The sequence below is a fragment of the Nicotiana attenuata genome, unplaced genomic scaffold, assembly GCF_001879085.1.
Source record: "Nicotiana attenuata strain UT unplaced genomic scaffold, NIATTr2, whole genome shotgun sequence".
NCBI classification, from domain to species: domain Eukaryota; kingdom Viridiplantae; phylum Streptophyta; class Magnoliopsida; order Solanales; family Solanaceae; genus Nicotiana; species Nicotiana attenuata.
Window position 1 is genome coordinate 13,392 of NW_017674522.1, and position 17,512 is coordinate 30,903.

General features: G+C 41.5%; 1 protein-coding gene across 2 annotated transcripts; it reads left to right on the plus strand.

The window, feature by feature from the left end:
- The first annotated feature begins 15,822 nt into the window (after window positions 1–15,822).
- On the plus strand, window positions 15,823–16,538 carry LOC109218811 (SKP1-like protein 3). 2 transcript variants are annotated; one of them, XM_019383197.1, is made up of 2 exons: window positions 15,823–16,171; window positions 16,254–16,538. In XM_019383197.1, the coding sequence occupies exons 1-2, from the start codon at window positions 15,878–15,880 to the stop codon at window positions 16,365–16,367; spliced, it is 408 nt and encodes a 135-aa protein (XP_019238742.1). In that variant the 5' UTR covers window positions 15,823–15,877; the 3' UTR covers window positions 16,368–16,538. The 2 variants fall into 2 exon arrangements, with proteins under 2 accessions (XP_019238742.1, XP_019238743.1); XM_019383198.1 differs by having other exon boundaries at window positions 15,823–16,156.
- Window positions 16,539–17,512: the final 974 nt, after the last annotated feature.

Below are 17,512 nucleotides of genomic sequence, written 5' to 3' on the forward strand. Positions count from 1 at the left end.
ATCCTGAGATTTTTCCCTCTATGCAAAACCAATAATGAATCCGTTGCTTGTATGCAATAACAAGGTTGAATTCGCGGAGGAATGGAGCGATCTAACTCTAAAATACAAATGGAAAAAGAAGGGATAATGAGTAACACTTAATGCTCTATCCAGTATCCATGGATGAAAATTAGGAAGAAATTACAAAATAGCTACTTTTAAGTCCTGCTATTAGTGTTTAGCTAGTATTTAAAAAGCTATTAGCATTTAGCTACTTTTTTTACACGAAAAAATATTTGGAAAAGCCGAAAAACTTCAAGAACAACTATTGGAATTTGAACATTTATACATTTAAAATTAAGAAATTGTTCCTGGAGTTTGAATAATCTGAAGCCGGAGCTCATAATTGCTGGAGTACAACATGAGTTCAAAAATCAGGAATAGTTTTTGGATTTTACACTAATAAAGGCAAAAAAAAAAAGTCAGGAATTGTTTCTAGATCAAATTTGCACTAATGAAAGTTCAAAAATAAAAAAAATTCCTTGAGTTTGTAATTTTGTACTAGTAAAAGTTTAAAAATCAAGAATCATTCTCAGAGTTAACACTAGTAAAAGTAGTAAAATAATCGGAATCATTGCTGGAGTATATATGCACAAGTAAATATTCAAAAATAAGGAATCATTCCTGCATTTTGCACTAGTAAAGGTTCAAACACTAAAAATCGTTGTTGTGTGTTGAACTTATCAAGGTTTGTAGTTTGTACCCCATAAACTCTACCATAGTTTATTTCCATTTGCCAAAACTTCGAACTCTAGGAGTTGTATTTCATGTTTTAGTTGAGGCAAAAGCATTAACTTAGTCGGACCAATGGCTACTTTACTAAAGCATTAAAAAGTTGGATAAATTTTAATGGCTTTCCGATAAAGTGGCTAACCCAACTAATATTTTTTGAAATATATATTTCAAATTATATACAAATTGGACCAAATCGAGTAAGAGCAAAAACATGGCCCCAATTTGGTTATAAACTTAGTCAACTGATGTAGGGAACAATTGGTAAATAGCCACTTTTGGAGTCGACCATTAGAGTTGACTTATTTTTCAAGTTGTATTGGCAAAGTAGCTGCTCATTAATGCGAAAATACAAGTCTATCCCCTACTTAAAATACATAAGAATTCCAACAATCGGTAGTGACTTTCAAACATTTTATAAGTGAAATTCCAACATAATATACTAGAGTTCAAATAGATGAAATCTCAATATACGGTACTAGACTTCGGAGCTTTTAAAGGTAAAATTCCAGCATATAATACTGGAGTTCAAACCTTTATAGGTTCAAACACCAACAACAATTATTGAGTTTCAAACACCAAGAACGATTATTGGGTTCAAACATTTATAGGTTCAAAACCCCAACAACGATTGTCGGGGTTCAAACCTGTCACGACCCATTTTCGCAATAGGTCATGAGGGCGCCTGACACCCTTGTCAGGCAAGCCAATTGCGGAAACATTTCTAAAATACTTATGTTGCTTTTAATTAAAATAAGTAAAATAAACACTCAAATTGGAATTTAAACCAGGAGAACTGAATACTGTAATAATATGATTACACAACCCCAAAATGATCGTCTACCAAAGTGTGTGCCAGAACCTGGTGTCACAAGCTACGGGCAACTAGTAGAATATACATCCAAAAGAATACCACACTACCCTACTGTCTGGATCCGAATAGACAGAAAATAACAATACAAAAGAAAGACTTCTTCGGCTGCGGATCGACATGGAAGGAAAGCAGCTCACCGTAGAAGTCCCAAGCCTGCTCACGAATGCGCACCAGGGAAATAACCGGATCCACCTGCCTCACACCTTGTACATTTAAGTACAGAAGCGTAGCATGAGTACATAAACAATATGTACCCAGTGAGTATTCCGCCTAATCTCGAAGAAGTAGAGACGAGAGGTCGACTTGATACTCACTAGGGCCAGATAATATTATGAGTATAAGTTTAACAATGAAATCTTTAATAGGCAGCAGTTACAACAAGGCATGTAAGTCATATTCTCGCTAGGATTTCGATAAATAATTACTATAGTTACAATTATCAATGCATTTCGGGCCATGGAAAGCAGTACTAACATTTAACGATCTCAGGCAAAGCTATATAAACATGCGCAAATATGCCGAGGCGACGGCCCGATCCAACAGAAATAAACTGTGCACTTGCCGAGGGTCGACGGCGCGCCTATAGATGCATCTATTCATACCGAGGCGATCGGCCCGATCCACAAATAAGTAGAAATATCAAGTATACACACAAGGCACATCAATAGTCATAAATGCCAAGCAAGGCTTCAACAATTATACAAGTACGTTCTTAATCCCTTTTTAAATCTCTAGCATATCCTAGGTGCTCATAGTAACAAGATAAAATAGGGAGTCATGTAAAATAAGCATGATGTGGGTCCTAAACTACACGGACCATTAACATAGTAGTAGCTACGCACGGACTCTCGTCACCTAGCGCGTGCGTAGCCCCCGCATTTAGCAATAATTACTCAATTATTAATCCTATGGGGACAGTTCCCTCTTACAAGGTTAGAAAGGAGACTCACGTCGCTCCAAAGCGCGCTCCCAATATCGAGAACAAGCCCAAGCTCTTATTTCGAAGCCGAACGAGCACAAACTAGTTAAAATAGGTAAGAACTAGTTAATAAAGGCTTAAAAGGTCGAATTCTAACTATTTAAGTAATTTCCCAACCTTTTTCACAAGTTTTCTAAATTTTGACCCCGGGCCCACGTGCCCGAATTCCGAGATTTTTCGAAGGAAATTGTTCTCTACAACCTAAGGATCAATAATATATGATTTCTACTCCATTTCATAACAAATTTCATGCTTAAATTTTAGTTTTATTAAAACCCTAGGTCTAGCTCTAACCCCTTTGATTTTCCTAATTTCTTGAAGTTTAATCTACCTAATATACATGTATTTAAACTAAGGATGAATGAAAATAACTTACCTCACAATGTTATGTTGAAATCCCTCTTTGGAAGCTCTCAAATCGCCCAAGTGTAGTGTAAAAAATGAAATAAATGCTCTTAAGTCCCGTTTTTAAAACCCTTCCCAGCCCTGTGATGTCGCAATGCGACATAGGGCTCGCAATTGCGATATCGCAATTGCGACATTTCTATCGCAAATGCGAACAATCCCTCCCCTACCTCGATCGCAAAAGCGAAGGGAGTTCCGCAAATGCGAACCCCCTGGTTTCGCAAATGCGAAGCATATGGTCGCAATTGCGACTCCTGCCCAGTCACCCCAGCTTCGCAAATGCGATGACCAACTAGCAATTGCGAGTTCACAATTGCGAACAGTGTCTCGCAATTGCGAGACCTGCAGCAGGGATCAAAAAACACCAGAAAACTGGTATGTTTTCTCAACTCCAACTATGCTCGAATCTCACCCGAGCCCTCGGGGCTCCACTCCGAACACTCATACCAGCCCTATAACCATGTGCAAACTTGCTCGAGCAATCAAGTCGCATAATTAACACCTAAAACCATGGATTTACACCAAAAATGCATGGAATCCTCAAGAACACCTAAATTCTTAACTTTTCAACCAAACATCCGAATCACGTCAAATCGATCCCGTTTCTCACCAAATTTCACATACGAGACTAAAATATTATATCGAACCTGTACCGGGCTCCGGAACCAACATACGAGCCCGATATCAATCTGAGCAAGCATTTTCCTTTTTATTAAACTCTTAGGATTTCAGTTTGACAATTTTCAATAAAAATTCATTACTCGGGCTAGGGACCTCGGAATTCGGTTCCGGACACACGCCCAGGTCCCATATTTTCCCACGGACCCTCAGAAATTGTCAAATAATAAATCCGGGTCCATTTTCCCAAAATGTTGACCGAAGTCAAACTTGGTCTTTTAAGAAAGTCTTAAAGAAGCAAATGAGCATATTTTACTCAAAACCCTTCCAATTCCCGAACCAATCGCCCCCGCAAGTCGTAAATTAGTTAAAGCAAGTACGGGAGGCTTTATTTAGGGGAACGGGGTTCGAAAAGGCAAAACGACCGGTCGGGTCGTTATATTCTCCACCTCTTAAACAAACGCTCGTCCTCGTACAGACATAGAAAAGTACCTGGACTGCTGAATAAGTGGGGATATCTGCTCCGCTTGTCCTCCTCGGACTCCCAGGTCGCCTCCTCGACCGGTTGGCCCCTCCACTGGACTCTCACCGCAGAAATCTTCTTGGACCTCAGCTGGCGATCCTGTCTATCAATAATAGCAACTGGCTCCTCCTCATAGCCCAAGCCCTCATCTAGCTGAATGGTGCTGAAGTCCAACATGTGGGATAGGTCGGCATGATAGTTCCGAAGCATCGAAACATGAAAGACTGGGTGAACTCCCGATAAACTAGGGGGTAAAGCAAGCTCATAAGCAACCTCCCCAACTCGCCTCAACACCTCAAAGGGGCCAATAAACCTTGGGCTCAACTTGCCCTTCTTCCCGAACCTCATAATGCCCTTCATGGGTGAGACTTTCAAGAGAACCTTCTCGCCAACCATAAATGATACATCTCGCGCCTTCTGATCCGCATAGCTCTTTTGCCTGGACTGAGCTGTGCGAAGCCTCTCCTGAATCACCTTTACCTTATCCAAGGCATCCTGTACCAAATCTGTACCAAGTAACTTAGCCTCGCCAGGCTCAAACCACCCAATGGGAGAACGACAACGTCGACCATATAAAGCCTCATATGGGGCCATCTCTATGCTGGACTGATAGCTGTTGTTGTATGCGAACTCTGCTAGAGGCAAGAACTGATCCCACTGCCGTCCAAAATCAATCGCACATGCTCTAAGCATATCCTCCAAAATCTGCACCGTCCGCTCCGACTGGCCGTCGGTCTGAGGATGGAATGCTGTACTAAGCTCTACACGAGTCCCCAACTCACTCTGCACGACTCTCCAGAAATGGGAAGTGAACTGAGGGCCTCTGTCTGATATGATGGACACCGACACACCATGCAATCGGACTATCTCCCGAATATAGATCTGAGCATACCTCTCTGCTGTATAAGTAGTCGCCACTGGAATGAAATGGGCCGACTTGGTCAATCTATCCACAATGACCCACACCGAATCAACCTTCCGCAAAGTCCGCGGCAACCCAATTACAAAATCCATGGTAATGCGCTCCCACTTCCACGCTGGTATAGGCATCCGCTGAAGTAGGCCGCCTGGTCTCTGATGTTCATACTTGACCTGCTGGCAATTCAAACACTTAGTCACATACTTCACTATGTCCTTCTTCATCCCCCGCCACCAGTAGTGCTGCCTCAAATCACGATGCATCTTCGTAACTCCCGGGTGAATGGAATACCTCGAACTGTGGACCTCTTCTAGAATCCTCTCCCTGAGACCATCAACATTAGGAACACATAGACGGCCCTGGAGCCGCAGCACACCATCCTCGCCAATAGAAACCTCCTTGGCACCTCCCTGAAGTACCGTCTCTTTGAGGACTGCCAAATGTGGATCATCGAACTGCCGGGCCTTGATCTCCCCCAATAACGAAGACTAGGCGACCACACACGCTAGAACTCGGCCGGGCTCTGAAATGTCCAACCTCACAAGCCTGTTAGCCAAGGGCTGAATGTCCGAGGCTAGTGGCCTCTCCTCTGCTGGAATGAATGGTAGGCTACCCATACTCTCCGCCTTTCTGCTCAAGGCATCCGCGACCATAATCGCTTTGCCCGGATAATAAAGAATGGTAATGTCATAATCCTTTAGCAACTCAAGCCACCTGCGCTGTCTCAAATTGAGATCCCTCTGCCCGAACAAATGCTGTAAGCTGTGGTGGTCGGTGTAAACCTCACAAGGCACCCCATACAAATAGTGCCTCCATATCTTAAGACCATGAACAATCGCTGCCAACTCCAAATCGTGCACAGGGTAATTTTTCTCGTGAATCTTCAGCTGACGCGAGGCAAATGCAATAACTCGCCCCTCCTGCATCAACACACATCCGAAACCAATGCGTGAAGCGTCACAATATACCGTATACATCCCTGCACCGGAAGGCAACACAAGAACTGGCGCCGTAGTCAAGGCTATCTTGAGCTTCTGAAAGCTCTCTTCGCAATCATCGGACCAAATGAATGGGGTACCCTTCTGGGTCAGTCTAGTCAAAGGTGATGTAATAGATGAGACGCCCTGCACAAATCGCCGATAATAACCCGCTAACCCCAGGAAACTCCTGATCTCGGTCACTAAAGTGGGAGGTGGCCAACTCTGAACTACTTCAATCTTCTTGGGATCTACCTTAATACCCTCTCCGGACACAATATGCCCCAAGAATGCCACTGACTCAAGCCAAAACTCACACTTGGAGAACATAGCATACAACTTCTGCTCTCGTAAAGTCTGAAGCACGACTCTCAGATGCTGCTCGTGCTCCCCTAGGCTACGTGAGTATATCAAGATGTCGTCAATGAAGACGATAACAAAGGAATCAATATAAGGCATGAATACCCGGTTCATCAGATCCATAAATGCTGCTGGGGCATTAGTCAAGCCAAAGGACATCACTAGAAACTCATAATGGCCATATCTAGTCCGGAATGCAGTCTTCGGAACATCCGGGTCCCGAATCTTCAGCTGATGATATCCTGACCTCAGGTCAATCTTAGAGAACACCCTAGCACCCTGCAGCTGGTCGAATAAATCATCAATACGAGGCAACGGGTACTTGTTCTTGATGGTGACCTTGTTCAACTGGCGGTAATCAATGCACATCCGCATGGTCCCATCCTTCTTCTTCACAAATAGCACTGGCGCGCCCCAAGGCGATACACTGGGCCTGATAAACCCTTTGCTAACAACTCTTCTAGCTGCTCCTTCAACTCCTTAGGGGCCATACGGTACGGTGGAATAGATATAGGCTGAGTGCCTGGGGCCAAGTCAATACTGAAATTAATATCACGATCCGGAGGCATGCCAGGAAGATCAGAAGGAAACACATCGGCGAACTCTCGGACTACTGGCACTGAATCAATCGTCGGAGACTCTGCCAGTGGTGTCTCGAACATAAGCTAAGTAAGCCAAACACCCCTTCCCAACCATGTACTGAGCCTTCAGGAAAGAGATAACCCTGCTAGGCATGTCAACTGTGGAACCCTTCCACTCCAATCTCGGTGATCCTGGCATCACTAGTGAAACAGTCTTGGCATGGCAATCAAGGACGGCGTGATATGGAGATAGCCAATCCATGCCCAAGATGACCTCGAAATCGATCATATCCAGCAACAGAAGATCTGCTCTAGTCTCGAGACCACAGAAGGTGACCACACAGGACTGGTAGATCTGATCCACAACCACAGAATCACCCACAGGAGTGGACACACGAACAGGAACACCCAAGGGCTCGGGAGGAATAACCAGGAAGCGAGCGAACAGAGATGATACATATGAATAAGTAGACCCTGGATCAAATAATACCGAAGCATCCCTACCACCAACGGGAATAATACCTGTGATGATGGCATCTGAGGCCAATGCATCCGGCCTGGCTGGAAGAGCATAGAACCTGGCTGGAGCGCCGACTGTCTGACCTCCACCTGACTGAGTAGTAGCTGGCTGACCTCTCCCTGTCTGGCCTCCACCTCTAGGACGACCTCTACCCGTCTGCCCTCCACCTCTAGGTGGCTGGGCAGCTGGTGCTGGAATCATGGGCTGCTGACCCTGCTGCACTGCCTTGCCCCGAAGCCTGGGGCAGTATCTCCTCATATGACCGGGATCTCCGCACTCAAAACAACAGCGCGGGGCGGTAACCTGCTGCCCTGATGGCTGACCCTGATAACCTGTAGAACCACTGGAAGAAGCCTGGATAGCCGGTGGACGACATGAACTCTCCGGCATGGCACTGAAATAAGAATCAGGAGGACCCTGGGGACCAGAATACCCACTGGAGGAACCCTGAATGGCTGGCAGGCGGTAGGAAGTCTCTGGCATAGCACTGAGATAGGGGCGTGCTGGAGCCCCCCGGGTAGGAGGTGGTGCTGAAACTCGTGGCCTACTAGGCTGGCCTCTCCCATACTGACCTCTGCCCCTAGTTGGGGCACCTCTGAACCCGCCGGAGAACCTAGCTCTCTTATCCTGCTGTATCTGCTCTCTAACCCTCTGGCGATATCCCTCAATCCGACGAGCAATCTCGACCACTAGCTGGTACTCTGTGCCTATCTCCACCTCTCGAGCCATACTAAATCGAATACCGGGCTGCAATCCAGCGACAAACCTCCGCACCCTCTCCGCATCTGTAGGAAGTATCATGAGTGCATGGCGGGACAACTCGGAAAACCTCGCCTCATAGTCAGTCACAGACATCTGACCCTGCTCGAGCTGCTCAAACTGGTACCGCAGCTCCTCCCTCTCAGAGGGCGGGATATACCTATCCAAGAACAACTATACAAACTGATCCCAAGTGATGGGAGGAGAACCCGCTGGTCTGCCGAGAACGTAGGACTGCCACCATCTATGGGCCCTGCCCTCGAGCTGAAAGGTAGTTAAGTCAACTCCGTGCGACTCCAATATCCTCATGTTGTGCAGTCTGTCCCTGCACCTGTCTATGAAGTCCTGAGCATCCTCATGACGCTCACCCCCGAAGACTGGAGGATAAAGCCTGGTCCATCTATCTAATAGCTTCTGTGGATCACCATCCACAGCTGGCCTGGGTTGGGGTGCCGCTGCAGCAACTGGCTGAGCCCCATCTGCGGGTAGTGCACCCGGAGTCTGATATACCGCAGCTGCATGGCCTGGAGCCTGAGCAGTAGGGGTCTGGGCCCCCCTTCCTGCCTGCGAAGTGGCTGGGTCTGCTGGAAATAAACCAGCCTGAGTCATAGTATCCATGAACCGGAGCATGCGGCCCATGACCTCCTGAAATCCCGGTGCTGTCATGAAATCCGCCAGGGTAGACTCAGCTACGGGCACCTCGCCCTGCTCCTCAATAATAGGGTCCTCCACAGGATCCGCCGGTGGTGCAACTGGAACGGCTCTGGGACGCCCTCGTCCCCTACCAAGGGCCGGTGCCCACCCCCGGCCTCTACCTCGGCCTCTAGCAACAGGGGGAGCAGCTCCTCCCAGGTCCGGAACGTCAGCGGTACGAGTTCTCACCATCTGTGAGAGAATAGAAGGGAGAAATACAGTACTCTAAGCACTGTACGAACGGAAATGAATAAAGAGTAGTCTTTCCTAATACCCTATAGCCTCTCGAAGATAAATACAGACGTCTCCGTACCGATCAACAAGACTCTATCAGGTTTGCCCATAACTTGTGAGACCTACGTGACCTAGTGCTCTGATACCATATTGTCAGACCCATTTTCACAATAGGTCATGAGGGCGCCTGACACCCTTGTCAGGCAAGCCAATTGCGGAAACATTTCTAAAATACTTATGTTGCTTTTGATTAAAATAAGTGAAATAAACACTCAAATTGGAATTTAAACCAGGAGAACTGAATACTGTAATAATATGATTACACAACCCCAAAATGATCGTCTACCAAAGTGCGTGCCAGAACCTGGTGTCACAAGCTACGGGCAACTAGTAGAATATACATCCAAAAGAATACCACACTACCCTACTATCTGGATCCGAATAGACAGAAAATAACAATACAAAAGAAAGACTTCTTCGGTTGCGGATCGACATGGAAGGAAAGCAGCTCACCGTAGAAGTCCCAAGCCTGCTCACGAATGCGCACCAGGGAAATAACCGGATCCACCTGCCTCAGACCCTGTACATTTAAGTACAGAAGCATAGCATGAGTACATAAACAATATGTACCAGTGAGTATCCCGCCTAATCTCGAAGAAGTAGAGACGAGAGGTCGACTTGATACTCACTAGGGCCAGATAATATTATGAGTATAAGTTTAACAATGAAATCTTTAATAGGCAGCAGTTACAGCAAGGCATGTAAGTCATATTCTCGCTAGGATTTCGATAAATCAATTACTACAGTTACAATTATCAATGCATTTCGGGCCATGGAAAGCAGTACTAACATTTAACGATCTCAGGCAAAGCTATATAAACATGCGCAAATATGCCGAGGCGACGGCCCGATCCAACAGAAATAAACTGTGCACTTGCCGAGGGTCGACGGCGCGCCTATAGATGCATCTATTCATACTGAGGCGATCGGCCCGATCCACAGATAAGTAGAAATATCAAGTATACATACAAGGCACATCAATAGTCATAAATGCCAAGCAAGGCTTCAACAATTATACAAGTACGTTCTTAATCCCTTTTTAAATCTCTAGCATATCCTAGGTCCTCATAGTAACAAGATAATATAGGGAGTCATGTAAAATAAGCATGATGTGGGTCCTACTACCCGGACCATTAACATAGTAGTAGCTACGCACGGACTCTCGTCACCTAGCGCGTGCGTAGCCCCCGCATTTCGCAACAATTACTCAATTATTAATCCTATGGGGACAGTTCCCTCTTACAAGGTTAGAAAGGAGACTCACCTCGCTCCAAAGCGCGCTGCCAATATCGAGAACAAACCCAAGCTCTTATTTCGAAGCCGAACGAGCACAAACTAGTTAAAACAGGTAAGAACTAGTCAATAAAGGCTTAAAAGGTCGAATTCTAACTATTCAAGTAATTTCCCAACCTTTTCCACAAGTTTTCTAAATTCCGACCCCGGGCCCACGTGCCCGGATTTCGAGATTTTTCAAAGGAAATTATTCTCTACAACCTAAGGATCAATAATATATGATTTCTACTCCATTTCATAACAAATTTCATGCTTAAATTTTAGTTTTATTAAAACCCTAGGTCTAGCTCTAACCCCTTTGATTTTTCTAATTTCTTGATGTTTAATCTACCTAATATACATGTATTTAAACTAAGGATGAATGAAAATAACTTGCCTCACAATGTTACGTTGAAATCCCTCTTTGGAAGCTCTCAAATCGCCCAAGTGTAGTGTAAAAAATGAAATAAATGCTCTTCAGTCCCGTTTTTAAAACCCTTCCCAGCCCTCTGATGTCGCAATTGCGACACAGGGCTCGCAATTGCGACTCCTGCCCAGTCACCCCAGCTTCGCAAATGCGATGACCAACTCGCAATTGGGAGTTCGCAATTGCGAACAGTGTCTCGCAATTGCGAGACCTGCAGCAGGGATCAAAAAATACCAGAAAACTGGTATGTTTTCTCAACTCCAACTATGCTCGAATCTCACCCGAACCCTCGGGGCTCCACTCCGAACACTCATACCAGCCCTACAACCATGTGCAAACTTGCTCAAGCAATCAAGTCGCATAATTAACACCTAAAACTATGGATTTACACCAAAAATGCATGGAATCCTCAAGAACACCTAAATTCCTAACTTTTCAACCAAACATCTGAATCACGTCAAATCAATCCCGTTTCTCATCAAATTTCACAGACGAGACTAAAATATTATATCGAATCTGTACCGGGCTCCGGAACCAACATACGGGCCCGATATCAATGTGAGCAAGCATTTTCCTTTTTATTAAACTCTTAGGATTTCAGTTTGACAATTTTTCAATAAAAATTCATTACTCGGGCTAGGGACCTCGGAATTCGGTTCCGGACACACGCCCAGGTCCCATATTTTCCCACGGACCCTCAGAAATTGTCAAATTACGAATCCGGGTCCGTTTTCCCAAAATGTTGACCGAAGTCAAACTTGATCTTTTAAGAAAGTCTTAAAGAAGCAAATAAGCATATTTTACTCAAAACCCTTCCAATTCCCGAACCAATCGCCCCTGGAAGTCGTAAATTAGTTAAAGCAAGTATGGGAGGCTTTATTTATTGGAACAGGGTTCAAAAAAGCAAAACGACCGGTCGGGTCGTTACAAAACCCTAGTAACAATTATCGGGGTTTGAATCCTTTTCATATTGTTTCACCCATAATGTCTTATTTGAACTTCAGGACACAATTATGGGATTCTAACTTCAACAAGTTGAAACTCAAGGATATTATTCTTGAATTCAAAAGAGGTATCATGAGGGAAAGAATCCTTTTAGTTGAAACTACGAATCGTTCCTGAATTTTACACTAGTAAAGGTTCGGAAATCAGGAATTATTCTAGAGTTTCAAACTCCAATACCGATTGCTGGAGTTGTATTATGTTTTTTAGTTGGGGGCAAAAAATATTAATTTAGTCGGACCAATGACTACTTTGCTTATGCATTTGAAAAGTTGGCTAAACTCTAACAGCTCGCCCAAATAATAACTAACCCAACTAATTTTTTTCGTGACATAAAGCGTATAACAATTCCATTTTTTCAACCCATTTACACTACTAAAAAAATCTGTTTACCGACGCAGCAGTACCGACAGACATTTTTCCATCGGTATTCCGAAAGACTTTTCGACGGAGTCTCTCGATACTTTTGAATTTTTTGATTTCTAATTTTTTTAAAAAGGAACCGACGGACTTCCGTCGGTAAATAATGATATTTTGACCGGTCAAAAATTAAATGGTTGTACCGACGGATTCCGTCGGTAAATTACCGACGGACTCCCTCGGAACATTTTGTATTTATATTTTCGAATTATTTTTTTAGGGTGTCTGTCGTTGCTTTTAAAAAAAATAATAAAAAAGAAAATAAAGTTATCCACGTACTCCATCGCTATTGCATTTATATAATATTTTGAATTTTGTTCTTACAGTACCGATGGACTTCCGTCGGTAATTTAAATATATAATCTTATGCATAATTATTTTTTATTTTTTATTACATAATACCGAAGGAGGCCGTCGGTAAGTCCCTCGGTAAGTATTTACTTAATTATCTTGGTGGTTGATTAGCCTATTTATTGAAATTTACACTAAGTGAAGGTAATTACAATACTTAAAAATATATTAGTGGTAATTAGCTTAGTAATTTATAATTACACAAAGTAAAAGTAAATTTGTAGTATCCTTAACTACATTGATTAACCTATACATTAATAATTACACGCTAAGAAGAATTGTATTATGTAGTTGTTTCCATAAGAAATATTAGTGATGATTTATCTTATAAATTAATAATTACTGTAAGTAGAAGTGTATTAATGGTGTCTTTAAGTAACTTTTAATAATTTATTATTATACACATTGATAATATACTAGGCAAAAGTGTATTAGTTGTATTTAGCTTGTATATTGATAATTACACGAAATATAAGTGTATTAATAATATACCTATAAGTAATGTTGGTGATTGATTAGCCTATATACATTGGTATTAGCAATAAGTATTAGTGAACTAGTGGCATCCTTATATAAGCCACGTTAGTGATTGATTAGCTTATACATTGATAATATACACTAAATAGAAGTGTATTAATGCTATTTGTGAAAAATGTTTGCGATTGTTTATCTTTAGTTTGATAATTAAAGTAAGTAGAGGTTTATTAGTGTATAGGGTCGAATTTGACCAACTACGTTCTTTAAGACAGCACGACCGACCGAGTGTCCGTGAGCCCGGTTAGAAGAGCGACCTATGAGCAACAAGAGGGCGACTCCATGACCACGCCGGCCTCCCTATAATATGTACTTTATTCTTTGTCTTTTGTATTGAAGTAAGGATCCTCTATTATATAAAGGGGATCTAAGCTTGGTAAAAAGGACTCTGGGAGATTATAAGAGATACAAGCTCTCTTTCTCTCTCTCTCTCTAACATTGTCTCTCTTATATGATAGAAGTGTATCATTTATTCTAAATTTTGTTCATCTCATTGTTATATGATCCAATATCCAAGATCATCCTAGAGTTTATTATCTTTCACTACTATTTACCCCTTCATCTATACTGATTGATTTGCTTAAAAAAGTATTAACTTACTTTTGAGTCAAACAATTAGTAGTATCATTAAGTAATATTAGTGGTATCCTGAAGTAATGCTAGTGATTCATTAGCTTATACATTGATAATTATACTAATTAAGTAGAAGTGTATTAGTATAATCTTAACTTAAGAACTATTACTGATTGATTAGCTTATATATTGAGAATTACACTAAGTAGAAGTGTATTAGTAATATTAGTAAGAAATGTTGGCGATTGATTATCTTATATATATATATATACAAAAANCGAAATATAAGTGTATTATTAATATACCTATAAGTAATGTTGGTGATTGATTAGCCTATATACATTGATAATGGCACTAAGTATTAGTGAACTAGTGGCATCCTTATATAAGCGACGTTAGTGATTGATTAACCTATACATTGATAATTATTCAATTCTAACTCTTCGTGTGTTTTTTCCACTTCTCTTTTGTGGATTACAAGGTATTGGGACATCCGCCACAGTGCAAAATGAGGACCTTGAGGAGATGCGGCGAACAATTCAACAACTTTCTAGGAATTGTGCCGATGAACGAGAAAAAAGAAAGCATGAAGAGAAGATTAGAGACGCACTTAGGAATGACATTGAGTCCCTCAAGGCTCAAGTGAATCACTTAATCGGCTTGCCCCGCTCTCCGCCAAAAAGCCACATTTATGAAGAGGATGAAAGTGATGGAAATAATACAAATGATGAAGAAGATGAGGGGGAACCCGAAGATGAGTGATTTTATATTTGGTTGGATTGTTGTTTAGTTGGATGTTAACTTTGAATGTTACGTTTTGATGTTTGGTTGGATAGTTTTGATGATTGATGGGATAATTTGGATATTTGGATGTTTGATGGGATAATTTGGATGTTTAGATATAGTTTATAAAGTTTTTTTGTTGTTAAGTTGAGTTTTATTGTGGTTGCATTTTAGTTTGTATTGTAATATTCTGCTGGAAGGTGATGCAACAAAAAATAGGCACTGCTTGCCAAAAATGTACCAGATTTACCGAGGGACTTACCGGCAGAGTCCATCGGAATAATTATTCATTTTCAATCCAGAATTTTTTAATTAGCGAGGGAGTCCATCGGTATGCTTGAACCAAATTTTCAGATTTTATTGAAAATATCAACGGATAGCAATCGGAAAATGAATTTATTCATATTTTTAATTTTTATATTACTAAATTATTATTTTTAATTTACCGACGGATCTCCGTCGGTATTGATATTATTATTATTATTATTTTATAATATACCGACGGATATCCGTTGGTACGTAAAATTATTTGACCAGCTATCGTCAGAAATGTACCGATGGCATTCCGATGGGGTCCATCGGTAGGATTTACCTACCAACCACTTACCGACGGATATCCGTCGTTAAAGCCTGGTTACCGACGGACATCCGTCGGTAACTTGCGTCGGTAAAGAGGTGATTTCTAGTAGTAATTATATATTACCACTTACTTGATCTTTTCCTATATAAAAGGGAATCAATATATAACAAAAGAATTTCGTTTTTACCATGTTTGCATAGTATAATTGGATTCAATCCCCTTCCCTCCACTTAGTTCCACCATTGGAAGTTCGTGTGTTATTATTCATCTCATAGCTTCTTATACTTTAAATCTTGCATTACTATTCCGTGAAATAAAGGCATAAAATGTAAAGATATATTTTGGTTAAATCTGTGGGACAATCATGCAGTGCTTTTTGAATGGGTCTTCTGCATGTACTTGCTGGCAACTTTGCGTGCCTTCCTAACCAGAATTTAGGAGCAACTAATAGACCTTTAAAGGTACAAAATGTAAAGATAACTGCTGGAATAATCTTTGGGACAATTGCTTAATGAGTGCAAATATTTCGTACAGTCATCAGACGGCAACTTAGTTGGTCATTTCAACCATTATAAATTCATGTCCTAAATCAGTATCCTTTACTCTTTATTTCCTTCATTTCCTTTCTAGTTCTCATCTTCTTCTTCTTCTTTACTTTCACTATGTCTTCCTCTTCTGTGATCATTCTAAAGAGCTTCGATGGAGAAACTATCGAGGTGGAAGAGAATGTGGTATATCATTCCAAGCTAATCGAACGCGTTTGTCGTACCATCGAAATGAATCCCCGCATTGTTCCTTTGTTTAATGTGAGATACAACATTCTCGCTAAGGTGATTGATTTTATGAAGCACGAAACGGAGCCTCTCATGACCGCGAATGGAGGAGATGTTCGTCGAAGCTTTCATGCTCATTTTCTGGACGATGTTGACAATGATATGATGGTCAATCTTGTCAATGTGTGAATATTCACTTGCTTTTATTACTATTGTTTAATTGATTGGAATTGGTAGTAGTAATCTGTTTTCTACCTTTTCTCAGGCAGCACACTATATGGGAGTTGAGAGCCTGGAAAATTACCTGGTTGGTGCAGTACAAAGGAATTTCAACCAGAACGATGTCAATTCTATTGGAGGATATTTTGCTATACCGTGACGACTCCCTGGACATTTTACTTAGATGTTTTTCTGGATGTTTTGTTGTCGATGTTTTCATGTTGTATGGTTTAATTTAAATAATTTTTATGTTGCAAGAATGATGATGATATTATAATGTTTGACTGGATATGCTAGATATTTTAGTATTCTAACTCTATTTTTAATTGGACCATGTGGTGTGTTAGATTTGTTCTACTTTTCAACCAACTTAAATATGTTGCTCTGAAAGGCTTAAGTAGACTCTGCTTATTTTTAGTCTGCTACTTTCATTTGTAAAACCAAAGAAGTGCAAGCTGGAAAAGTGCTAGTGCATCAACCGGGGCCGGATTTAGGGAGCCTAAAAATTACCCTATATAGGTAAGGCAAAATCTATTTTTTACCTCTATATGTATGTTTTGAATCCCCTTGAAATAACTTAAAAGCATAGCTTAGTGGTCAAGGGGCTCAAAAAATTTATAAGGTCATTGGTTCTATTCCCACTAGCTACAACTTTTTTAACTTTTTCCTTTTCTTGAACCCCTTGGCGATAATCCTGCGCCTCCGCCACTAGCATCAACTAAGGAAATCTGGAGATTCAAAGAGATCCGCTTGAAGAATTTTGAGGGAAGTACCTATCAATTTATAGTCAGTTTGTTATTGTTTTGATGAGTGATCGTGTTTTGGATTTCACACCGCTGACTTAATCAATATAATCTTGGGTAACAACCTTTTGCATGTGAACTGCAAACCAAAAGAGGCTGTATCAGGTAAAAAATATTTGTTAACATGGTTTTGATCTCTATCACTCTATATCTGACTAACTGATATGCTGATTGTCTTTACTGGTCCAACAGCAGTACCCTAAATGTCCTTCAAACATTGCAGCATGGTCATTCAGCAGAGATGGAAGAGGGAGAAAATCCGTAAGGTTTAGTGGAAATTTAACTTTTTACTCCATATTTCACTTAGTCATTAAGACCTGACTGTGATTTACCCTTGCAGCCATGAGCCGGATGCCATAATTATGTGCAGTACAAATGAAGTTGAAGTGAAGGCAAAGCCAAACGTTTTGCGAATCCTATATCACATGAGAACACTATTTCAAAAGCTCCTCGATGGACTCGTTTAGCATGATATTTTGGAAAACAAAAAACTCTATGTTAT